At 51.0% G+C, this 25,405-nt stretch overlaps 2 protein-coding genes and 1 pseudogene across 3 annotated transcripts; 2 read left to right on the plus strand and 1 right to left on the minus strand.

Annotated features, from left to right (window-relative positions):
- Positions 1–7,248: 7,248 nt before the first annotated feature.
- On the minus strand, positions 7,249–12,858 carry LOC311350350 (uncharacterized protein). The gene is made up of 2 exons (XM_084470354.1): positions 12,196–12,858; positions 7,249–8,814 (listed from the first exon to the last, which is right to left on the minus strand). The coding sequence occupies exons 1-2, from the start codon at positions 12,755–12,757 to the stop codon at positions 8,180–8,182; spliced, it is 1,197 nt and encodes a 398-aa protein (XP_084326480.1). The 5' UTR covers positions 12,758–12,858; the 3' UTR covers positions 7,249–8,179.
- A 1,333-nt stretch (positions 12,859–14,191) lies between these two features.
- LOC311350205 (zinc finger protein ZIC 2-B pseudogene) lies at positions 14,192–16,009 on the plus strand (annotated as a pseudogene). The gene is made up of 3 exons: positions 14,192–15,092; positions 15,241–15,407; positions 15,791–16,009. The product of its transcript is annotated as a zinc finger protein ZIC 2-B pseudogene (transcript).
- Positions 16,010–17,314: 1,305 nt separating this feature from the next.
- Positions 17,315–25,404, plus strand: LOC311350206 (propionyl-CoA carboxylase alpha chain, mitochondrial-like; the record flags this gene model as incomplete). The annotated part of the gene is made up of 9 exons (XM_084470211.1): positions 17,315–17,392; positions 18,126–18,206; positions 19,142–19,189; positions 19,863–19,931; positions 21,008–21,121; positions 21,448–21,501; positions 24,620–24,751; positions 25,004–25,040; positions 25,334–25,404. Coding segments are annotated over exons 1-9 (660 nt in total), but the record flags the coding sequence as incomplete, so codon positions are not given.
- Position 25,405: the final 1 nt, after the last annotated feature.

Here is a 25,405-nt window from a genome sequence, read left to right on the forward strand (position 1 = left end):
TCCTCTATAGAGCAGTATTGTAGAGTCCTCTCTATAGAGCAGTAATATAGAGTCCTCTATAGAGCAGTATTGTAGAGTCCTCCATCTTGACACACTTGACTCACACAGGATGGCAGACAATGGCTCTCTCTGAAGCGGTGTCCCGGTGGGGGGTGAGGCCAGGGGGGCGACAGGCCAGGGGCGGTTTGGCCAGGGGCAGTGAGGCCGGGGGGGGGGGGGGGGCTAAAGGCGGGAGGCCAGGGGGGGAGGCTGGGGGGGGGAGGACAGGACAGAGCAGAGGGGGTGAGGCAAGCGGGGATCAGGCCAGGGGGGGAGGACAGAGCAGGGGGGAGGCCGGGGGGGGGGGGGGGGGTAAGGCCAGTGGGGGACAGGGCAGGGGGGATGAGGCCAGGGGGGGGAGGACAGAGCAGGAGGGAAGGCCAGGGGGGGTAAGGCCAGCGGGGGACAGGGCAGGGTCCTCCAGTGTGCTGGTGACTCAGAGATACTAGCCCGGCCCCATGGCCGACCGCGCGGAGAGAGAGAGAGAGAGAGAGAGAGAGAGAGGGGCCACATGATGGACTCCTGGTGTCTCCAGGGACCCTCTGTCTGTCTGTCTCTGGGACGGGCGCTGGGCAGAGGGGGGGGTCAGTCACACTGAACCCCTCGGCCCCCCAGGGGAGGGGTCCTCCTGAAGGAAGGAGTCCGGGGCTGTGATCGTTGGACGGACGAATCTGACGTTAGGGTCGTCATTTATGGACGACGTTTCAGCTGGGTTACGTAACGAGAACCTGCGTGTGTGTGTGTGTGAGATGTTCCTTCTTGTGCAGGACTGTCCTGTCTTTGATCACTCACATCGCCCTGGGCCATTCCTTCTCCCCCTTTCTCCCTCCCCTCTCCCACGCTCTCTCTCTCTTTCAATCCCTCGCTCTCCCCCTCCTCACCCAAATACATAATCCCTCCCAATCCCCATCTCTCACTCCCTTTATCTCCCCCTTTTCTCCCACGAAAACCAAACTCTCTCTCACCGCTCTCTCTCCCTTCCTCCCCCTCTCTCTTCTCTCTCCCTCCCCCGTCTGTCTCCTACCCCTTCCTTCTCTCCTTTCTCTCTCCCCTCCCTCCACCGTCTCTCTCACCTCCCCTCACTCCCCCTCTCTCGCCTCCACCCCCTGTTTCTCTCCCCCTCTCTCTCCCATCGCTCTCCCCTCCCTCCCCCCTCTCTCTCTTTACTTATACATCATCTATTCCCTCCCAACCGGGGGGTCATGGCGTTCTGAGCTGGGACCGTTTAAGAGGAGATGTGTTTGCGTTCCTTTTAACATTTCCAGAGAATACCAAGAAGTTGCTCAACGGAGACGTTATGAAATGACAAGACAAACAGAATGCACTTATCCACAGCGTTACTTATATATTGATTGATTTCTATAGTAGCATGATCCACCTCATGATTCAAAGCGTCTGTCTGCTCCTGCGTGGAGAAAGAGAGCTGGTGGCTCCAGGACACGTCGGCGGACCGGAGTCATGTGGTCTGTATTTAACAAGGCCGACGCGGAACAGACGCGGGCTGTGCGCTACAGATGTGCGCCTCTCAGACTCTGCACCGCCGCCACGGCGCTTCGTTCTGTCTTCCTGTCACTTTGAATCCCCGACGATTCCCTCGTCATGACACACTACGTTTTGTTTATTTTCTGCGCCAGCCCGCCCCGCGTTGAGCGAGGCGATCCTCAAATGCCCTGTCTGGTTCGTCTCGCAGACACACAGACTCACACACAGACGCGTGGATGCTAAATGTATTAATCATTTATTGGTGCTCGGCCATTATTTCTCTTTCTCCTTACGCCGTCCGGCAGCAGAGGGTGAACGATCGGTCCTGTGTTTGGTGAGGCGCTGGTCGGAGTCCATTCAGGGTCTCCTTTTCAGCTCAGCAGGGGCTCTCAGCGGGGGAGCTGATTGGCTGACTGGCTCTTTCAACTTCTCGAGCCACGGCACTCAACCACTCACTCACAAGGCGGGGGAGAGAGGAGGGGGGAGAGGGAGGAAGAGGGAGAGAGGGAAGGGGGGAGAAAGAGAGAGAGAAGGGGAGAGGAGGAAGAGACGGAGGGAGAATGAACACAAGCCAATGAAGTCAGAAACACACATGCATGCAGAGAATGTGTTTGTTTTCCACCCAGAGTAATTAATGATATAAATAGATGTAAATCTAAGAGTTATTGTGATGATTATATATAGGCCTACTACTGCAACTATTAATGTTATTACTATTAATATTGAATCCTTAATAGTCAACTTAAAAGTTTAGTGTAAATGCTGTCCGAACAGCATCATAACAAGGTCTTCGATACAATACTTATCTGGTCCAGTATTTACCCTCAAAGCATTGTAGTAAAATTAGTTATTAAATGATAACTTAATTTTTAAACCTGCCTATTTTCCCATAATTTTCGGGCTAAGGGATTAATGCTGACATATCGTTTTGATATTGATCCAGTATTGACCATTAAGTTACTACCGAATGCTGCTAGAACCAAGTCCTGGTTGGAGAGATAGAGAGAGAGAGAGAGAGAGAGAGAGAGAGAGAAAGAGAGAGAGAGAGAGAGTCACAGAGAGAGAGTAGTCAGTGCGTTTACATGACACTCAAGAAAGTCGACTTATTGGCTTAGTCCAACTATGATTGGATTACTAAGGTGCATGTAAAGACCTTAGTCGAGCTATACTCGAATCGAATTGGGTTACTCATAGTCAAATTAAGACCCCTAGATAATGCGACTCATAGTCAAGTTAAGCATGCATGTACGGAGTCAAATTGGATTATGTGTTGAATTGTGTTCTGCGCATGCTCGAGATCTTTTCCCAGGGCCGTGAGCCGGAAGTAGAAGGAGACAATATTCGTGTTGTTATTGTCGCCGTCGGAAAACGAGAAACAGTGAATGTGAATGTAGTTGAATGTAAAAACCGGTGAATGTAGTTACCCCCTACAAGAATTGTGTCCCGGCCGCGGGAGCGCGCATGGCATGCATTCATTAAAGGTGGAAGCACACAGACACTATGCTTAGATTTCACCCAAGGCTGAATTAAAAGTACATGTTTTTCTAAATGTTTCTCATCAACAAGATTGTAAAATAACTACGATCTTTATTCATTCATTGCGCTGCGGCCGAACTGACGGGGGTATTCTCTGATATTATGAGTCTTACAGACTGTGTCTGGTTCTCCGACTCTCTGGTACTTCCACAACAAGTAAAGACTCCTAATGGGGTTTATCTCGACCATGGGGGAAAAGGAATTGGGGGAAATTAACTTTGGCTTTGACTCTCTGAAGTCCAGATTGAAACGAACATGGAGGAGAAAGCGATGTTTCAGCAAACAGCTGTCAGTTCACTTCGGGTCCATATCATTTCTCCGACGCTCCATTGTTTTGACCTCTCAGTCGTATGCGGACTCCTCCGCCGGCAGAGCAGCCGGAGGAGTCTGCATACGACGGAGACTAAATGATGTGGACCCGAAGTGAACTGACAGCTGTCTACTGAAAACATCTTTCTCGAATGCCGCCTGAGTTTGTGGTTGCTGGTGACGTAAAGAGGTCAACCGGTGGCTCTATTACCACTAGTTGAAATGGGTACAGCGCCACCTATCGTACCGGGGTATGACACGATTCGGCCAATGAATCGATTTACTCACCACCATGTATACGCGGACAATTTCAGTGGTCCAATTGAGGAGCATAGTCAAACTATGGCTTTAATCTAATTAAGCTGTGCATGTAAACACAGAGAGAGAGAGTCGCAAGGAGAGAGAAAGAGAGAGAGAGAGAGTCGCCGAGACAGAGAGAGTCATGGAGAGAGAGTCATAGAGAGAGAGTCACAGAGAGTGTCATGCAGATAGAGAGAGTCACAGAGAGAGAGAGAGAGCGTCGCGGAGAGAGAGAGAGAGAGAGAGAGAGAGAGAGAGAGAGAGAGAGAGAGAGAGAGAGAGAGAGAGAGAGAGACGTGCGTGACGTGCACCGTCCAGACGTTAATAAATGAAGAGGAGCAGCCTGACGCTTTAATCCTCCATTGTGTCGGACCGGTGAGGGAAGAAGAGGCGGAAACAACCGTGTCTGGTCCTCTTAGCGGCCCGGGTTGGCGGGACTTCCACCGGGGGTGGGGGTGGGGGGAGACCTCAGGGGGTAGGGGGGACCTACACCAGGGAGGGGGGGTGAACCAATCCGCCACAAAAGACCCATCCTCCCGTCTCCAGGGAAACGGTGGGCATGCAGACAATGCGTCGCACTTCCCAAAGCCCTCCTTTCTTCCTCCCCTCTGTCTCCCCCCCTCTCTCCCCCCCCCTCTCTCCCCCCCCTCCCCTCCCCTCTGCTGCTCGTGTTCTCTGTGACACCGCATTGTGTGTGTTTATGCTATTAAAAAAAGTGTCTTGTACGACACACACACCAGGGAGAATCGCGTTTCACCGTCGGGACAAAGGGAGACGAGCAACCGTTTCCAGTGACCGGACAGTCATCCCAGTTCCCCCCAGAAGTCGTCCCTCCCAGTACGGAGGCCTGTCGTTCCCTCCCAGTACAGAGGCCTGTCGTTCCCTCCCAGTAGAGGGACCTGTCGTTCCCTCCCAGTACAGAGGCCTGTCGTTCCCTCCCAGTAGAGGGACCTGTCGTCCCTCCCAGTACAGAGGCCTGTCGTCCCTCCCAGTACGGAGGCCTGTCGTTCCCTCCCAGTACAGAGGCCTGTCGTCCCTCCCAGTACGGAGGCCTGTCGTTCCCTCCCAGTACAGAGGCCTGTCGTTCCCTCCCAGTAGAGAGGCCTGTCGTTCCCTCCCAGTACAGAGGCCTGTCGTTCCCTCCCAGTAGAGAGGCCTTCCCGAACTGGTTCCCAGTGAAGAAACACACGTCTTTTGAATGCTAATGTTTAATGAGTCAATAAGGAACCATGGGAAAATAGATTTGAACACAATAATAAACATACATAAAATATCGCGACCACGCGGCAGATATAGTCCAGCTCGTCATACGCACATACACACACACACACACGCACATACACACCAGACACACACACACACACACACACACACACACACACACACACCAGACACACACACACACACACATACAGCAAGAAACAACAGTACGAAGCAAAAGAAACACAGTTTATATCTCTTTACGGCAAGTATAACTCCATATTTTACACGTTTTACATACTTGCTTGTGTGCACCCCTGAACTCACCGCAGGGGGTACATGTGTCCGTTTGAAGTCGCGCGCGCACACACACACACACACACGCACACGCACACGCAGACACGTCGCACACATGTGCCTGCGCATGTATTCACAGTTGACATTTTGATCTCTCTCTCTCTCTCTCTCTCTCTCACACACACACACACACACACACACACACACACACACACGCATACGCACGCACACACACACACACACACACACACACACACACACACACACACACCCCCACACACCACGCCACCAGGTCTATCGTGGCCCCATGTCCCATGTGACCCCTGCGTGGCAGCCGCGGACACGCGCGTCCACGCGTCAGATCGCGCGCTTTGTGTTGTTCACGTCACCACGTTGTCCGTCCACTGAGAACGCCTCTCGGACGCAAAAATAAGAACAGCATTTTCCGATGAAAGGTTTGCTGCGGGTCCCGCTGGGACAGGGACAGCTGATTTGTCGTAGCGATGCGGGTCTTCCCTAACGGAGGAATGCTTCTCCATGTGGCTCATAGCGAGACTCGGAGCTGGTGTGCGTGTGTGTGTGCGTGCGTGCGTGCGTGTGTGTGTGCGTGCGTGCGTGTGTGTGTTGGGTATCATTCGCTCCATAAGTCTTCCATACCTTGGGGTTGGGCTCTCAGAGTTAACCGAACACTAGACAGAGGGTTTAAGACTAAATCTATCGACCCCGCCAGTTCCTGTTTACTTCTTCGTTTCAGAGGAGCAGTATAAAGACCATTCCTGAATTTCCCCCCTGTGGATTAATGAAGTGTGATCTGGTTTTATGAGATGTTCCGTATTAATCCCAGATGGGAGCGGACGGTGTTGTATGGTGAGCCTGGTTCTGGTCTGGTCGGGCCGGTTTTAAACCCAAAGAAATGTTCTTCATCATCTTATAAAGTCCACTGATAAAACGGTCACAAGGGCCTCCAAAACATGAGGAGGACCGGTGAATGCCCTGATTAGACCATGAGGCACAACGCCGCATTGCGTGTCCGATCTTCTATATTAATAACCTTACCCCACTTTTCTATTTTTATAAGAAAACCCCCAAAAAGAACCCAAAGCACTTTTCGGCCGTGTTTGACGGCGCCTCTACACTCCCCTGACCCCGTGGACCTCTAACCCCTAACCTAACCCCACCCCCCCACCCCCCCTGGTCCGAGCAGACGCAACACATTCACGGCTTGGAAACACATCAAGCTATTACTGAGAAGTACGAAAGGTCTAGAAACACCGGGGGAGGTCTGACGAGGAACCTCCGCTCTCCGCCGGAGAAGACCACACAATAAAGACCCTGTCCGGGCTCTCGGCCGCGGCCCTGTGTTTAGTCTGAGCTCCGGGGACGCGCCTCGCTGAATGAAGGATGGACGACTCGATGGCCAAAGGACTATTTTATTGTGAAACACTGGCAGGGGTCAGGAAACTCATAGAAAACGCATATTAATATTACAGAGAAACACGTTTACAAAACTGGTTTAAGGGCTTTTCGATGTCTTCAGGTTACCTAAATCACGGGTAGGCCTATGTCTTCGATCCTGGATTGGTCTCCCATCTTTTTTTTTTTTTTTTTAAATGCTTTTGAAAAAATGTATTTTTTTGCATTTATTAAAAAAATATACATGTATGGGAATAAATAGGTTGGGTTTAGGGGGGGGGGGGGGACTGGGTTAGGACAAGCGCTATAAACAACGTAAGAAGACTTTAAATAAAGGAGAGCACCACACTGGCTCATGGATCCTGGGAGTATGGACCACGGCGTGATCAGACGTCTGTGGTCAGTCTGTGATCATTGTCTGTCTGTAAGCACTGCTTGCCCAGAGGACACGGTCTCAAATCGACCAGGTTGACCTCAAATCAAAGATGGAGGTTAACAAACATAATTATCAAGTGAACTCATTCATTAATTGGACCCAATTAGGGTTTTTAAGAAGGTTTGGGAGTTACAAGTACATCAAAGTATGCTTTTCTTTATGTTGGTCTTTTTCTTGACAGGTCATCGAGTGCTTTCAACGGTCTATTTAACCCTGATCGTTATTAAACTCTCTGATCGTTATTCAACCGGCTGATCGTTATTAAACGATGCTATCGCGGAGGTACTTTGAAAGAATACATTTACACCAGGTCCTGCTTACCGTACCCTGGTCGTCATGGTTACCTGGCGGGGGGGGTTCTAAAGGACGGTTGGCTCTCTTAGTTTGGCAACATAGAACATCTTATGGGAAAATATGACTTTCAAAATAGTAAAAAGTATTAAAAAAAAACAGACCGCTTGCTCAAGCAGTAAGTTTGGAGGGCTCTGGTTTTTTGTTTGAAACGTTCTGTCAAACCTCTCTATATTAGTAACTAACGTTAGACTAACGATGCGTTATAAGGACTATCACCGTGTAACACTTAACGTCAAAATGTCTCCTGGGTTGATGATCGGACCGGGGAGAGAACCTCTCTCCCGTCGGGTTTTTCGTATTGGTAAACAAAGACAAGAACGAGGTGGCGGAGAAATACTGATCAGTGGCGTGGCCTCGCAGGAGCGCCGTGGGACCGAGGTCGAGTCTCTGTCCTCGAACCTCCAACCTCTAAAGGTGTCGCTGTTACAACCGTCCCCAACACGGTCCCATTCAAAACAAAGCGGTCCAGCAGGCCCCCCCCACACACACACACACACACACACACACCACCTCTCTGCCCTGACCTTTGAGCCCTGGAACGACGCCAGCCTCTCACCTCAAACCCCCTCGCTCCCCTGATACCAGGTGTGTTTCTGTGCGTGTGTTCGACGGGGATGGGGATGGGGTGGGGGGGGCGATGACAACTACACACACACAATCACACCACGGTCGGTCCCTGGTCCCCCTGAGCCCAGGACGTGAAGCCCCTGATATGAAGTCCAGCGGAAGGATCCGGAACCCTCCCAGCCGGCCGGCCCTCCTCCCAGCGTTCACCGAGTCCATCGCGGCGAGGCCACGGGGCCGAGGGGGCCCCTACGTGTTGTACTCCTCGTCACTGGGCTCTGATTTGATGTCCTCGGGGTTGAGCAGGGGGAACTCCTGGTGCACGGCGGTGCGCGTGCACACGTACCACTCCTTAATGTTCGACACCTGAGGTAGGCAGCGGCGCTGGCCCCGCGCGCCCTGCTTCTGCTGGGCCAGGCGACTCTTCATCAGGCCCGACAGCGACAGGTCCAGGGGCACGGCCGTGGGCGACGCGCTGCGCAGCCGCAGCATCTGGTCCAGCTCCTGGCGCTGGAAGCCGTCGGGCCGGGAGGGGAAGTAGGGCTTAGTGTCGAGCAGGGAGGGGGACAGCGGGTGGTGGTGGTGGTGCAGGTGGTGGTGGTTGTTCGTCTTCAGGTCCAGGGGCTCGAAGGGGTTCTGGTGGGGCTGCAGGCAGCGCGGGCGCAGGACGGGGTCGTAGGGGTCGCTGGGGTCGGAGGTGGGCGAGGACTTGACGTGGACCTTCATGTGCTTGCGGAGGGAGCTGGGGTGCGTGTAGGACTTGGTGCAGCCCAGCGCCTTGCAGTCGTAGGGCTTGGAGGCCGTGTGCACCTGGGAGTGCTTCTTGCGGTCGCTGCTGTTGGCGAACCGTCGCTCACAGAACTCGCACTGGAAGGGCTTCTCCCCTGGAGGACGACAACGGTCACGGAGGTTAGCTTTAGCACCGGTAGCTAGGGTCAACACGTTCAATAGGGTTAGCTTTAGCAGAGGGAGGTAGGTTCCACACTTTCAACGGGGTTAGCTTTAGCACTGGTAGCTAGGTTCAACACGTTCCAACAGGTAAGCTTTAGCAGAGTAAGCTAGGTTCAACACGGTCATTGAGGTTAGCTTTAGCAGAGTAAGCTAGGTTCAACACGGTCATTGAGGTTAGCTTTAGCAGAGGAAGCTAGGTTCAACACGGTCATTGAGGTTAGCTTTAGCAGAGGAAGCTAGGTTCAACACGGTCATTAAGGTTAGCTTTAGCACTGGTAGCTAGGTTCAACCCATTCATTAAGGTTAGCTTTATCATGGGTAGCTTTAGCTTTAGCGGTGGAGGCTAGGTTCAACACGTTCCACAGGGTTAGCTTTAGCAGTTGTAGCTAGGGTCAACACATTCATAATTTTAGCTTTAGCGGTGGAATCTAGGTTCAACACGTTACACAGGGTTAGCTTTAGCACTGGTAGCTAGGGTCAACACGTTCAATAGGGTTAGCTATAGTAGAGGTAGCTAGGTTCAACACGTTGAATAGGGTTAGCTTTAGCAGAGGAGGCTAGGGTCAACACTTTCCTAAGGGATAGCTTTAGCAGTGGTAGCTAGATTCAACACATTCAATAGGGTTTGCTTTAGCAGCGGTAGCTTGGTTCAACACATTCAATAGGGTTAGCTTTAGCGGTGGTAGCTTGGTTTAACAAGTTCAGTAGGGTTAGCTTTTGCGGTGGTAGCTTGGTTCAACACATTCAATAGGGTTATCTTTAGCACTGGTAGCTAGGTTCAACGCGTTCAATAAGGTTAGCTTTAGTGGTGGTAGCTTGGTTCAACAAGTTCAGTAGGGTTAGCTTTTGCGGTGGTAGCTTGGTTCAACACATTCAATAGGGTTATCTTTAGCACTGGTAGCTAGGTTCAACGCGTTCAATAAGGTTAGCTTTAGTGGTGGTAGCTTGGTTCAACAAGTTCAGTAGGGTTAGCTTTTGCGGTGGTAGCTTGGTTCAACACATTCAATAGGGTTATCTTTAGCACTGGTAGCTAGGTTCAACGCGTTCAATAAGGTTAGCTTTATTAATGGTAGCTAGGTTCAACACATTCAATAGGGTTATCGTTAGCGCTGGTATCTAGGTTCAACACGTTCAATAGGGTTAGCTTTAGCACTGGTAGCTAGGTTCAACACGTTCAATAGGGTTAGCTTTAACACTGGTAGCTAGGTTCAACACGTTCAATAAGGTTAGCTTTAACACTGGTAGCTAGGTTCAACACATTCAATAAGGTTAGCTTTAGCGGCTGTAGCTAGGTTCAAGAAGTTCAGTAGGGCTAGCTTAAGCAGGTGAAGCTAGGTTGAACACATCGTAACTAAGGTTACGGTGTTGCACTCCAAGACAAAAGGTTATGGGTTCAAAGCCCAGCCGTAGGTTCAACACGTTCCATAGGGTTAGCTTCAGCAGAGGAGGCTAGGTTTAATACTTTCCATACGGCCAGTCTTAGCAGATCCAGCTAGGCTCAACCAATTCAATTCTTCACAACTTTTACAATCTACGGCCATTGAAACTACGGTTAGGGTGTTGCACTCCCAGACAAAAAGTTCTGGGTTCGAGGCCCAATGCCCCCAAATCTCCCTGCAGGCAACATTGAGCATTTCCCCATATTAATATTTTGAATTTTGTATCTAACCTTTATTTAACCAGGTAAGTAATTTAGAAACAACTCTGATATACAATGTCTGGCGTGCCTCAGAAGGGAAGGGTTAAGGGTCTTAAAAGTGTTAAAATGTTAGATGACAGCAGCACACATCAAACTACTCCAACCCACCCATCCCCTCCACACAATCAGTACGCTGCCCAGCCACACGGCCCGTGCAGGGGGGGTAGCAGACAGAGCACACCGCCCAGCCACATGCCCCGTGCAGGGGGGTAGCAGACAGCAACCTCTGGTAACACAACCGCGGAGAGAGAGAGAGAGAGAGCCATGCAGGAGACGAGAGGAGCCAGCACACAGACAGGGTGATCTGAGTCTACGTATCGGTGAATACCCCCCAGCCACTATCTGCTCACTAACGCCCAGTACTGTCCTCACTAAAGGCTGCAACGGTGACAGCTAGTGAGCACGGCTCAACACATTCAACCCGGTTACCCACATCCTCAACAAGGTGGTTAGCCGTCGCGTGGCCAAGCACGGCAACAGCTCAACTCTTGTGGCTTCACAACTTCCTCCTCTGATTTCTTAGCAAATCAATGCGATGAATAAAATGAACTTATTCCATTGACAGAACATCAGATGGTCTCAGGGGCCAGCAGGGTGGGACGTGACTGGTTGAGAGAGGCGGCCCCACATCAAAGGGCAGACCTGTCTGAGTCTGTCGCTGGTGAGCCCACATCTGTCTGCTCACAACACAACACACACCAGGGCTGGTGTGTGTGTGTGTAGTGGTACTATCAAGCACCATATAAGGTGGGTCCGGGCAGCCTGTTGTTGTGATGGTAGGGTTATGGTATTTATATATATGAAGCATAATATATATTTTACTCTGCATTGAAAACATTTCCAATCGGGTTGTCCTTGTAAACATTCGGATTAAGAGGTGTACGTGAACGTGATGAATAAATGATTCATTAAAAACGTTTAGCCATCATCACTTCAGTTCAGCTGAACACGTCCGTTACACACTATGGTAATTCATGTAGTTAATTAGCAGTAATAGCAGTAGTAGTAATGCAGTAATAGCAGCGCATGGTGCAGTATTTCAACTTCTATTAAGAGGTAGTATTTATATTCTGTGATAAACGGTCGTGGGAATTAACGTCAAACTAAATATTGTCCGAGGCTATACTACTGATTATTAACCCTCATAATATACATCCACATCAGAACGGAGTAATGGTAATACTCCTGGTAGCACTCCTGGTAACACTCCTGCTAATACTCCTGGTAAAACTCCTGGTGATACTCCTGGTAATATTCCTGGTGATCCCAACCGGCCCGGTCACCTCAGACGACTCCTTGTTCCGGAGGGGGGGGGGGGAGTTGCAAGTAGGCAGGGGGTCCACGTCAATCACAGCTCGGCTAAGCCCTGTAAACACTCCTTCTCCTGCTCCTTCTCCATCTACTCTCTCCATCCATCCATCCATCCACACACCCAGCACCGACACATTCACACCGAGCTTGCCCCGGACCGAGCACCACACCACGGCGGCACCGAACCGACCACCGAGCGGGTCGCCCGGTTGTTCTGGGGGGCGGAGGGAGGGGGGGGGGGGCGGCCCGCTGCTCCGGGTTCCCTAAGAGATGGAAGGGAGATGGGGGAGGTGGGGGGTCCTACCCGTGTGGGTGCGCGTGTGTATCTTGAGGTTCTCCGAGCGCGCGAACATCTTCCCGCAGCTGGGGAAGGCGCAGGTGAAGGGCTTCTCGCCCGTGTGCACGCGGATGTGGTTGATGAGTTTGTACTTGGCTTTGAACGCCTTGCCCCCCCGCAGACACTCGTCCCACATGCACACATGGCTCGAGAGGGGGGACTCGAGCCCGGCCGCGACGTGCTCGGCGGTGACGTGGTCCACCAGCTCGTGCATGGAGCCGAAACTTTGGTCGCAGGGGGTCCGCCGGTCGAGCTGCTTTTGTCTGGACGAAGTTCGCTCCCTCTCGGTCCACTTGCACACCAGCTCGGTCTTGATGACGGCCCCCCCCTTCGAGTAGTCCAGCAGGCCGTCCGCCGCCCCCCCCGCCGCCGCTGCCACCGCGGACGCGGCGGCAGCAGCGGCTTCCGAGGCGCCGGAGCGCTGCTGCTGCGGCGGGGGGGCGATGTTGCAGGAGGCCCCGGAGTTGTTGTTCCCCAGCGGAGAGACGAGGCCATTGTGCTGCCTGGTCACACCGGCCGTCCGCTTCATGCTAGCCACGGCGGGCTTCCCCGCTGCCGCGTCGCCGGGCGCGGGCCTCTCGTCCCCCGCTGAAATGAGTCGAATCCCGGCGGCTCTGGGGAATCCGTTCGGTGTTGTCGGCCCTCCTTCCCGGGTGTTTTTGTCGAGGGGGGAAGAGCGCATGCGGTCGCCTTGTTACCCCCCGCTGCTAGTGTTGGATCCCGGGAGCCAGACCCTCCTCCGCACACACTGAATGGAGGGGAGTCGAGTCAAAGGAAACGGAGCGGGCCGCGTTCCAATGCGAAGAGACGAGCGCGCAGCCTTCGCTCGCTTCCTTCGCCCCCTCGGATGTCTCCTTGTCCCCTTCCCCGGTTCCTTTTTTCTTTCCCCCCTCGTTTCGAGATTATTATTTCATCGTCGCGCTACATTTTGAGTCCCGTCTTTGTGATGAAACTGTCGTGCACGTCGCGGTCGCGATGACGGCTGCGTGCCAACACACAACACGACACGGCCCAGCGGGGGGTAGACCCTCTGCTGGGATGAGGAGACGAGGTGACGAGGAGACGAGGTGGCGACCGGGCGCTAAACACATTGGTAGCGCCCTGGCGCTGCACGCACATTTAAATGAGCACATTAATTAACAGGGAGGTGACTAGACAACAATTATTGATTCATAGAGAATAGTGGAATAAGGCTTAATAAGGAATAATACATATTTTATCATCTGTTGTAAGGAATTATAACATTATTATGAATGTTATTAGCGCCGACATATATGCCTTTGCTCCAAACACATGTCGGTAAACAGAGGCTTGATGTCATTCATTAATTAAAAGCCTATGAGATGTTGTTGTAATTATAATGTTGCGACATAATTGTGTCTCTTTGCAACAAAAGTCGCCGATAAACTAAACCTACTTTACACGAGACAGAAAACTATCCCCGGCCCTCGCCCGTTCTCACACACACACACACACACACACACACACACACACACACACACACACACACACACACACACACACACACACACACACACACACACACACACACACACACATACACACACACACACACACACACACGTTGTTTTTGTTTGTAGGGCTAGGAGCCTAGCCCCTCCTGTATGGATCCAGGGGGCCTCCTATTGGCTGGCCGGTATAGACCACTTAAACGTCTGACCAATGGGACGAGGGCGTTGTTTGTGGGACCCCCGGGGTTCTTAAAAAGGGGGTGACGGGGGAACTCTAGGGCCACATCAGAAGGGACGCCGGACCAACTCCCAAACTGCCCCAGCCTTTCCGTTTAGCCTCAGCTGTTCTGTTTTGTTGACTTGAATCGAGACTTTTTTTAGACTCTTAACACTTTCTGCGCTCCCTCTGCGTCGCGCCTCGTGCATGGTGTTTGAGTCCGTGTGGATACCAGTAACCCAGGAGCAAGGCACCTCCAGAGAGAGAGAGAGAAATGCACCTGCAGCTCGAGCGGGACCCCCCCGGTATGTTCGGGGACCCCACCATGGCGCTCCAGCTCCACATCGCGGGTTCTTCCTACAAACACAGCGGGGACCCACACCAGCACCCCGCCGCGTGCCACGGCCGCGAGGACCCCTCCGTGGCCGCCTCGTACGCCAACAGCACGCGGGACTTCCTTGCGCGGAACCGGGGCTTCGCGGCGCCGGAGTCCCCCGCCCCCGCGGTCATAGTGGACCGCCAGGCCCAGGAGCACCTCTTCCGGTCCATGACCGGCTCTCTGCTGCCGCACCACCCGGGCGGAGAGCTCCGGTTTCCGGGGCTCCACCCCCACTCCCACCACCACCACCACCTCCACCACCCAGAGCAGCAGCTGGTGGGCCGGTTCTCGGGGCTCCCAGCGGGGGTCGGGGTGGAGATGTTCAGCCAGGATCAACTCCACCACGGAGCGTCCGGCGCTCGAGGCGAGACCTGTGGCGACTACGGGCCCCCCGGGGGCCTCAACATGGGGCTCGCGAGCCACCATCACCACCCCGGGTCGGGAGCGTTCTTCCGGTACATGCGCCCGCAGTACACGAAGCAAGATCTCATCTGCCGGTGGATCGGGCCGGAACCGGCGGGCGAGGCGCCCCGGTTCTGCGGGCGCACCTACGGCACCATGCAGGAGCTCGTGACGCACGTCTCCGTGGAGCACGTGGGGGGTCCCGACCAGAGCCACCACGTCTGCTGCTGGGAGGACTGCCTGCGCAACGCGCAGCCCTTCAGGGCTAAGTACAAGCTCGTGAACCACATCCGTGTACACACCGGAGAGAAGCCCTTCACGTGCCCGTTCCCGGGCTGCCTCAAGGTGTTCGCGCGCTCGGAGAACCTCAAGATACACAAGCGGACGCACACAGGTAACCGTTTTACTTCGGTCATTGCACGTGCACTATTGTATTTAAAGCGATATGTGTAACTCTAAAAGGTATCAGTGTTCATTGATCAGTCGTCAAAGCCGTCAATCATCTCCGAGTCTGAGCCGAGGTGTTTCGTTTCCGTCCGTAGGAGAGAAGCCCTTCGTGTGTGACTTCTTCCAGTGCGCGCGGCGCTTCGCCAACAGCAGCGACCGCAAGAAGCACATGCACGTGCACACGTCCGACAAGCCCTACGTGTGCAAGATGTGCGACAAGTCATACACGCACCCCAGCTCCCTGCGCAAACACACCATGAAGGTAAGGGCGAGGAGGGCTTGGTGACGACTGGCTGAGTGTACTTTACGCACAGCAGCAGGCGCGTTACGCACGGCCTGTAACGCATGCAGAGACGATCCTGTGCGAGTTCGATGCACTGACACCTCACATGACACGTCACGTTTTTCTTGTGGTTTCAATAGTGTTATTATTAATTATTTTAGAAGCATTTCATTTCATATTGGCTGAATCGTCTGCACATCCTTCCAACAATCAATCAATCAATCAATTGTGCAAAAAAGAAAGAAAGGTGTGTGCAGGTTTGTGTATGTACGGCTGAGTGTGTGTGTGTGTCTGATGCAGTGAGTCCCTGGTGCAGAGTGTGTTTCTCCTAAATGGTTCTAACAAAGCTCCTCCCCACTCAGGTTCACGTCTCCCTCGCCGACGCCGACGGCTCCCCGGCGGCCAGCAGCGGCTACGAGTCCCTCTCCTCCCCCCCGGAGACGGGGTCCCCGGGGTCCGACTCCCAGGGGCCCGCGTCCCCGGACCCCCAGGGGCCCCCTCGCGGCCCCGTCCCGTCCAACTACAGCGAGTGGTACACGGTGGCGGGCCAGGAGGTCCGGGGGAACGGCGGCTTCATGTGAGGGCCCTCGCTGGGTGTCGTCATGGTTACGGATGAGAGACCCCTGTCCGGAGACAGCGCGGGGGGGGGGATCAGGTCCTGATGCAGTGGCTGCCCTCCCCCAAACCCGGGTGGGAACCTTCTGAGCAAGATGTGGCCTCTTGGTTGCATTATTTCATTTTTATAAATCTCAGGGTTGGGGTCTGAGCTGGTGGCCCTCCGACCTGGGGAAGATGGGGGGTACCTCTGGGTCACACTCAGCGAGCGGAACCGCAGTGCACCACGTCAGACCAAAGACAGAGCGGGGCGGACCTCTGGAGCAACACGGGAAGGTCTCTCAGGAGAAGGTCTCTGAAGAGGAGGTCTCTGAAGAGGAGGTCTCTGAAGAGGAGGTCTCTGATCAGAGCCGACTGACCACCGTTCCCTGTGTCCAGAAGCTGAGGCAAAGACGCATCGGCTGCAGCCATCTTTTTCCTCTGTCATGTGACTCAGCGTGAAGCGCTGCTGTGACAGCAGGCAGCCAATCAGAACTCAGTGGCCCGTAGTTCAGACTCCCCGATTGGGTTGATACAAAACCAAAGACATTCAGAGAACCCACTGAAAAGTGTAGCGTTCAACGCACGTTGTGGTATCCTGAGTGGACGTGTTATTAAATGGCTTAAATGGTCAAGCCCTTTTAAGTGCGTTTTCAAAACGAAATATATTTTTTCACGATTTTCTCATATATTCTATTATTTTGTATTATGAAGTTTTTAGAGCCAATCAAAGCGCCCTCTGGGTGGGACCACGTCTGAGGGTGATGGACCACCAGGGGAGCCAATAGGACTCAGGGTGTCTGTGACACAGAGTAATAAAACACATGGATACGATTATTTTTGTTACTTTTATATAGAATTGAGCATATATATTGTCAGAATGACGTTTATATTGAAGACTTGTAGGAAGGAGTGAGTGAGCTTCCAGTGGATCGACTCCATGACAACAATAAGCTATCAATTGCACTAAAAATAGAGAGAAAAGTTGTTAATGCTAAAGTATTATCTAAACAATCCTACAATTGTTGTGTGCTGTTTACTGGCTGATATGACCAAAGAATGTTAATGTGTATGGATTGACTTGAGAATGTTGATCAGAAAGTGCCAAAAATAAATCTCCCTTATATGTCATCCGTCTGAATCTCGGTTCTATATTGCTATAAATAAACCTGCAGATATCAGAACTATTTCCATTAACCCAAACATCCAACATCCATACGATGAACACGTATTTATGAACCAGCCTCTCATTGGTTAAGAGGAGCCCCTCCTTCTGACTGCGTGCTTGCGTCACATCACGTCGTCGGGCTGCAGTCATGGCGGCGCACATCAGCACCCTGTCGCTCACCAGACTCCTGGTCGCTGCAAAGGTGAGACTCACAGAGGATTCGTACCTACTATTAATTAACGGTGATAATGTAGGTGTCGACGGAGCGCTGTGCTCCCGACCCCCCGGCCCGTCCCGCTGTCCACAGCCTCCATACCCAGAGGGGGGACCGGAGTCTGGGGCTAACCCAGCTAACTCCTCCACTAGTCCTCAGTCAGCCAGCAGTCAGCGTGTGAGGTTACAGCCTCGGGACGGGGTGAACCAGACGCCGCCGTCCACACGGAGCGGCAGGTGGTGCTGGTCGGACTGTCCTTGAAGGTCTCCTCTGTCGTGTAGTTCACTCAATGTCCCACCGCAGCCGTCAATGTCAAACTAGTGTCCCCCACTGCTGTCATAACCCCCAGAGGAGACAGAAGCCGGGCTTAGACCCGGGGTCCACAATGCACGCTGCTGGGATACATACGAGCAACAGGTCGATGCATGTACTGTGGGTCCTCCTAGTAATGATCCGCTGGAGTAGAGGGAAGAGTGAGTGTGTGTGTGTGTGTGTGTGTGTGTGTGTGTGTGTGTGTGTGTGTGTGTGTGTGTGTGTGTGTGTGTGTGTGTGTGTGTGTGTGTGTGTGTGTGTGTGTGTGTGTGAGACCCAACAGACTAAACGTCTTGTCAGCTGTGACCTCACCAATCGTTCCATTGGTTGTCTGAACAGTTTATGAACAGTTTAATTCTTTGGTTGTTTATCGGTGTGTCATGTGAGATGATTGGTGTTGTTTTCCCAGAATGCATCACTCCACGCCAGATGGCAGGCAGTGGCCCACTCCGCTGTCCGCTACTCCACTGTCACGGCTCCTCAGGAGAAGGTGAGGGGTGGTCTATATTACCACCATCTCCCCTTAGTTCAGTTAAAGGCTGCCATCTCCCCTTAGTTCACCTGTTTATAGGACATGTCCCCTTAGTTCACCTGTTAATAGGACATGTCCCCTTAGTTCACCTGTTAATAGGACATGTCCCCTTAGTTCACCTGTTTATAGGCTGCAGTCTCCCCTTAGTTCACCTGTTTATAGGCTGCAGTCTCCCCTTAGTTCACCTGTTTATAGGACATGTCCCCTTAGTTCACCTGTTTATAGGACATCTCCCCTTAGTTCACCTGTTTATAGGACATCTCCCCTTAGTTCACCTGTTTATAGGCTGCAGTCTCCCCTTAGTTCACCTGTTTATAGGACATCTCCCCTTAGTTCACCTGTTTATAGGCTGCAGTCTCCCCTTAGTTCACCTGTTTATAGGCTGCAGTCTCCCCTTAGTTCACCTGTTTATAGGACATCTCCCCTTAGTTCACCTGTTTATAGGACATCTCCCCTTAGTTCACCTGTTTATAGGACATCTCCCCTTAGTTCACCTGTTTATAGGCTGCAGTCTCCCCTTAGTTCACCTGTTTATAGGCTGCAGACTGTATAGACTGTTCCCTGTGGACGTGTAGACTGTTCCCTGTGGACGTATAGACTGTTCTCTGTGGACGTGTAGACTGTTCTCTGTGGACGTGTAGACTGTTCTCTGTGGACGTGTAGACTGTTCTCTGTGGACGTGTAGACTGTTCTCTGTGGACGTGTAGACTGTTCTCTGTGGACGTATAGACTGTTCTCTGTGGACGTATAGACTGTTCTCTGTGGACGTGTAGACTGTTCTCTGTGGACGTGTAGACTGTTCTCTGTAGGCTCTGCTGTGGGTTTATCAGCCTGTTTGGGGTGACGTGGGGAAGTAGGAGGGAGCTGACTCCTCTAATCTGTCCTTTCCTCAGACCTTTGATAAGATCCTCATCGCCAACAGAGGAGAGATCGCCTGCAGGGTAAGACCTGCTGCTGCATGAATAACAGAAGATAAGATTAACTTTATGACTCCCAGACGCGGTCATTAAAGCACAGGGAAGCATCAAACATTAAACTTTAAGAAGAGGGGCATCTAAAGAATAAACTCGGGATAGGCTAAAGTACAATGCCGCTGACATTACACTTACATTAAGCTAGAGCTTTGATCCACTTGAATGTGAGTGTGAGTACAAAGCAGAGAACAACTAGAATCTCACCCAATGATTTTAGTCTTTATTTATATAAGTGTTTAATGGAAACTATTTGGATATATGGAGAAAGTTACTATTGTAATGTATTTTGTCCAAGGTGATGAAAGCAAAACTATATTTATGTGTTCCCCAATATAAATATATAGATATAGATCCAGATATATATGTAGATGGATATAGGTATACAGATATAGTTAGTATATATATATATATATATATATATATATAGTTACAGATGCATAAAAAAAAAAAAAAAAAAAAAATATATATATATATATATATTGATATATTACTACCAAGGAATATGCAGACAATCAGTCTAAAACGCCCAGTTAGCGCAGACTGTAGGTGTGGACATGTCCGCGGGGCTCCAGCTGAGTACATGTCCGCAGGGGCCGCTGGTCCGTACCTGTGGAAGCTGACGCGGCCTTCTCTTCCTCAGGTGATGAAGACGTGCAGGATGATGGGAATCCAGACGGTGGCCGTGCACAGCGACGTGGACGCCTGCGCGGTGAGTTAACCTGTAACCTTCAGTCAACGCCCTCAGAGAGGAGCCCTCAGTGTCACTGTAGAGCCTCTGATTCCAGGCACAGTCTCAAAGGGCTGAACACGCACTATATGTATGACACCCCCATGACCCTAGGCCCCCAGAGGGCAAGAAAGAACTGCCTTTATTAGCAAGGAAGAAATCTGGAGAACGCAGAGTGGGGGATCCGTCATAATTGCCATAATTGAAATGCATACGTACAGGCAAAACATTTTAAATAGGTGACTTCTTCAGACTCTGGAGCTACAGCCTCATAGGGACCGGGCACGTGTCTGAGGCGTGTGAGTGTTGGAATGCGGCCCTCAATGTAATGTTTGACTTGTTAAACAGTGGAGCAAGACATGCATTTCCATTCCCTCACAGCTATATAGACATATAGCTGTAGAGATGGATATATATATATATATATATATATATATATATATATATGACATTATATAAATAGATATTTATGCATACACACATAGACTCTCTCTTGCTCGCTCTCTAGACCATGTTATGAGTGTGTTGTTACACAAACACATTTTAAAGTAAGCTGTGTTTTGAACGACAACTGAGAGGAAGAGCGGCGAGGAGCTGCAGGGAAACACACACACACACAGGACGACCCCATCCCCCACACACACACGCATACTCATTTACATACACATATGCTAACACACACACTCACTTTGTTGATCCAGATGTTAATGGTAATCCCATTGAGTTGTCTGTCAATCACTCAGGTGTGTGTGTGTGTGTGTGTGTGTGTGTGTGTGTGTGTGTGTGTGTGTGTGTGTGTGTGTGTGTGTGTGTGTGTGTGTGTGTGTGTGTGTGTGTGTGTGTGTGTGTGTGTGTGTGTGTGTGTGTGTGTGTGTCGGTTGCATGTGAAAAGGAGAGGTTAATTTGCGATGATGTTAATTAATGCAAACGGCCGCGGCCACGTGTGAGTCCGCCATTCCGCGGCCGACCCAACGCGCTGACCCTTTTAACCGTTGCTAGGCGACTGCTCTGATCAATACGTGTTCCGTGTTTCGTTCCTCTTCCCCCGCGCGTCCCAGGTGCACGTCAAGATGGCGGACGAGGCGGTGTGCGTCGGCCCGGCCCCGACCAATCAGAGCTACCTCAACATGGACGCCATCATGGAGGCGGTCCGCAGCACCGGCGCCCAGGCGGTAGGCGGAGCCTCCGACTGTGTGTGTGTGTGTGTGTGTGTGTGTGTGTGTGTGTGTGTGTGTGTGTGTGTGTGTGTGTGTGTGTGTGTGTGTGTGTGTGTGTGTGTGTGTGTGTGTGTGTGTGTGTGTGTGTGGCAACCACAGCGTTTATGCCATGCATATGTACCACGGCCCGTTTACTTACACACACACACACACACACACACACACACACACACACACACACACACACACACACACACACACACACACACACACACACACACACACACACACACACACACAGTGTGTTGAACGCTGCTGTCCGTCTGTCCCTCTCCCTGAAGGTCCATCCAGGCTACGGCTTTCTGTCGGAAAACAAAGAGTTTGCGAGGCGTCTGGTGAGTTCTGCCCGGTCCCCCCCTCACACCTCCTCTGTTGGTTCTGTCACCTGCCCCCCCGCTGGGCCCCCCCGCGGCCCCCGCTGATAGCCAGGGCCGGGGGGGACGCCTTCAAACACACGGCCGCTCACACTAATGACCGCAGGGTTGCTCATTAGAGATAAGGGCGCCCTGACGAGAGCTACAGGGTCTGCGGGGGGGGGGGTGACCCCCCCCTCTCCGAAGGGTCTTGGGTCCGAACCCCTAACTGACATTCCTTCACTTGTCATTCCGTGACATTCCTTCACTTTTAGTCGGGGGTAAAGGGCTGTTTATGGTTCCACGTCAACGCAACGCAACGCAAAGGTGGTTACGGACCTGTTACATCCTTGCGGACCCTCCTTGGGTCCACCGCAAAGGGCCCGACGTGCTCCTCCTGTGATTACTTTGATTGGTCCGCTCACTAAAACCAGACGGGAGAAGCAAGACAGGTTCACAACTGCGTCAAAGCGTCTGCGTGGTCGTTGCATCGACGTGGAACCATAATCTGCCCTTAAGTCGTCCACCACAGATGAGTTGAACAGGGATTCTGTTATGCTGGGTACAGCACCAATAGAGATTTTAAAAATGCAAAGTGCTGCGACATGTTTTCACTGAATGTTGCCCGTATAGATGTACAGCTGGTTCTGTAGTGTACGTGGCTCACTTCATTCAGCTCTTCTCAGCTCACACAGAACGTTTCTTTGCGTCAGTGTTAAACTAATACCAGATCCAGCAGAACCTCTGGTCCAGCAGTCCTACTGCGTTACAGCAGAACCTCTGGTCCAGCAGTACTACTATGTTATAGCTAGGGATAACATGTTATAGGGATAACATAATCAATAAGTAAACCGATAGGAGTGGACGTTTAAACATGAAACAACAGTAGTACGAATATACTGCTCACTCTAAACATCACTCTGTGTGCAGTCAGGGCTGGTGCGCTTTCTTTTGTGTAACTGTATTTCTTTGTGGTATACATGCATATTAATGCAGGGTTGTGTGGCTGGGCAATCAGGCCCTGTGTGTTTTTGTGTAGCTGTGTGAGTGTGTTGTTGTGTAACTGTGTGTGTGTGTGTGTGTGTGTGTGTGTGTGTGTGTGTGTGTGTGTGTGTGTGTGTGTGTGTGTGTGTGTGTGTGTGTGTGTGTGTGTGTGGAAATGGAGATGTCATAACATTAGCAGTTGAATGGTGGGTCTTTGTGCAGACTGGGGGCAGACATCTCCATGCTAACGCAGCCCTCGGGGCTCAGGGGGGTAAGGACCCTCTTAGCATGAGAAAGAGTCTGCAGGGAACTACAGATGGAGGGGGGGAGAGGGTGGGAGGGAGGGGGGGGAGGGGTGATAAAGTCCTCAAGCAGATAGAGGTGGAGCAGTGGGTACAGCTGGCTGCTTTTTCATCAGATAAACTCTGATGTGGAGTCTAACCCTGGACGTTTAGGATTGTCTATCACCATGTGATGATTAGGAAGAGCAGGGATAGATGATGTGTACCATTGTGATGATTAGACCTGGGATAGATGATGTGTACCATGTGATGATTAGACCTGGGATAGATGATGTGTACCATGTGATGATTAGACCTGGGATAGATGATGTGTAGCAGTCGGGTTGGTCTCGACTTGTTTCCCTATGGCGTTGTATTTTGCATTATAAACATTTTTTTATGTATACACTACAGTAAATTATAATGTGCAAATGGCTATAGGGCCTAAACTGTACTCGAAGAGAAAACAAATACATTGTTTTCTTGATGAACAAGTGTGTGCATGTGGGTGTGTGTGTGCGTGCCTGCATTTGAAAGATGTATTTCCTAAGCTGAACATGGCTCCATCTCACAAATAAAAGAGACAGACGTTTTTTTGTATTCAACTAAATGACAACCATAAACATTAGCATGTTACAATCCCAGAGTTTGAGTATTTCCTCTCCAAATGAACACTTTATGGCGTCTCCAGTTCCTAGTTACTGTCCTAGAGGAGTGCTGATGATTGGCTCCTACATAGCCATTAAACTACCAAGCACCCATGACTACCAATAAAACGCAAGCAATCCTGAAGCAGCACAAACCAAAATAATTGTCTTTCTTATTCTTCTATCATTGTACTGAGATCAAGGTTTACTTGTAGTGTAGAACTTTATATGTCGTTTTTGATGCTTTGAGTTTACACTGAGCTACCTTTTTGGTGCGATTGTGTAAACAAAAAGGTGTAACAGAGTTTTAGCAATGGCGACGCCTAGTGGTGGATAATGATAATGCGGGGATTCTAACGGGAGGGATCTTATTAGCGATCGACTGATATATTGGTCAATGCGTTTTTTACGTGTATCGGTATCGGCCGATTTCTTTTCTTTCTTTTTTAAAATATTTTTTCCCGGCATGATGTACAATAAATGTTCAATAAATGTTCCTTTTTTAAATTGTGACTTATAACATTTATTATCATCATTGTGTCATTTTTATGATGTAAATTGAGGGAGCAATTGGATGTTATCCAATTGCGTGCAGTGATATTTTCAAATGAGCAATCAGAAGAATACAAGGGGTGACATATCCAGACCAGACTCTTGCCGGCCTATATCAGATACACATACACTGATGTTATTGGTCAATGTTCTGGGGCAGGGGAATTCGGGAGTGAGTATATTGCTTGTTCCCAGAGTAACTCGCTGAGGTAATTCAAATTGTGCTCTCCAGAAAAAAGAAAAATCGGTAACGGTATCGGCCCTAAAAAATCCATATTGGTCGATCCCTAGATCTTATCTCAATTAACTCACACGACGGTTAATCATATGTGGTTGTTGATTAAGTGTTTCTTATGACTCATCCAAGCGAACACAATCTGTCATCGTTTGTAAAGTAAATATTAAAACATCTTTTATTTCAGCTTCATTCCGTTCACTATACAATATTTTTTGGATTGTCTCTACGATGTATCCCAGTGACTCGGAGTCTTTACATTTAGAAAAAGGTTTCATATTTATTATTTAGCATTATGTTTTCTAACTTTTATTGCTGTTATTTTTTTTCCTCTCAAAAAGCACTCTTATAAAAAAAGTTTAGGGCGGATTTGATTGACAGCGGCTTGTTTCGGTTGCTAGGCAGCGGAGGGTGTGGCCTTCATCGGGCCGGACACGCACGCCATCCAGGCGATGGGCGACAAGATCGAGAGCAAGCTGATCGCCAAGGCGGCCGCGGTCAACACCATCCCGGGATTCGACGGCGTCGTCGAGGTACGGTCCCCATGGCGACGCACACCCTGGTTACCGTGACGTTCGTCAGTGTTTTTTGTCGGAGAAACCGTTTGTCAAATGTCCGTACGAAGCCCGCGGAGCCTCGATTGATCCTCGTATTTGTAACAGTGACAAAAGTGTACCGTCTGTCAGGATGCAAGTCTGCTTTGGGACGTGAAAATTGAAAAACAACCATTTTAAAAGACGTTTGTACTGTAAGGACGATCAGCTGACGAGCGCCTTGTGTTCCAGACGGTGGAGGAGGCGGTGAAGATCGCCCAGGACATCGGTAAGGAAGGAGCTGTCCGTCAAACGCTTTAGAGACAGAGTGAGGACAGGGGGTCCAGGGAGATCTGAGGACTTGTGTGTTTGGGTCCAGTCCCTTAAGAGGCTGAGTTGCTTGGGGTGATCTGAGGACTGGTGTGTTAAAGGGTTTGGACACTTTAGTCCCTTTACCCTTTAGACCCTTTAGATGAGGACTGGTGTGTTTGGGTCCAGACCCTATAGAGACCACGTGGTTCAGGGTGATCTGAGGTGTGTTTGTGTCCAGACCCCATAGAGAGTCTGTGTGTTTGTGTCCAGGTTACCCGGTGATGATCAAAGCTTCTGCCGGAGGAGGAGGGAAAGGCATGAGGGTAGCCTGGAATGAAGAGG

This window comes from Micromesistius poutassou (genome assembly GCF_964030765.1).
Source record: "Micromesistius poutassou genome assembly, chromosome: 7".
NCBI classification, from domain to species: domain Eukaryota; kingdom Metazoa; phylum Chordata; class Actinopteri; order Gadiformes; family Gadidae; genus Micromesistius; species Micromesistius poutassou.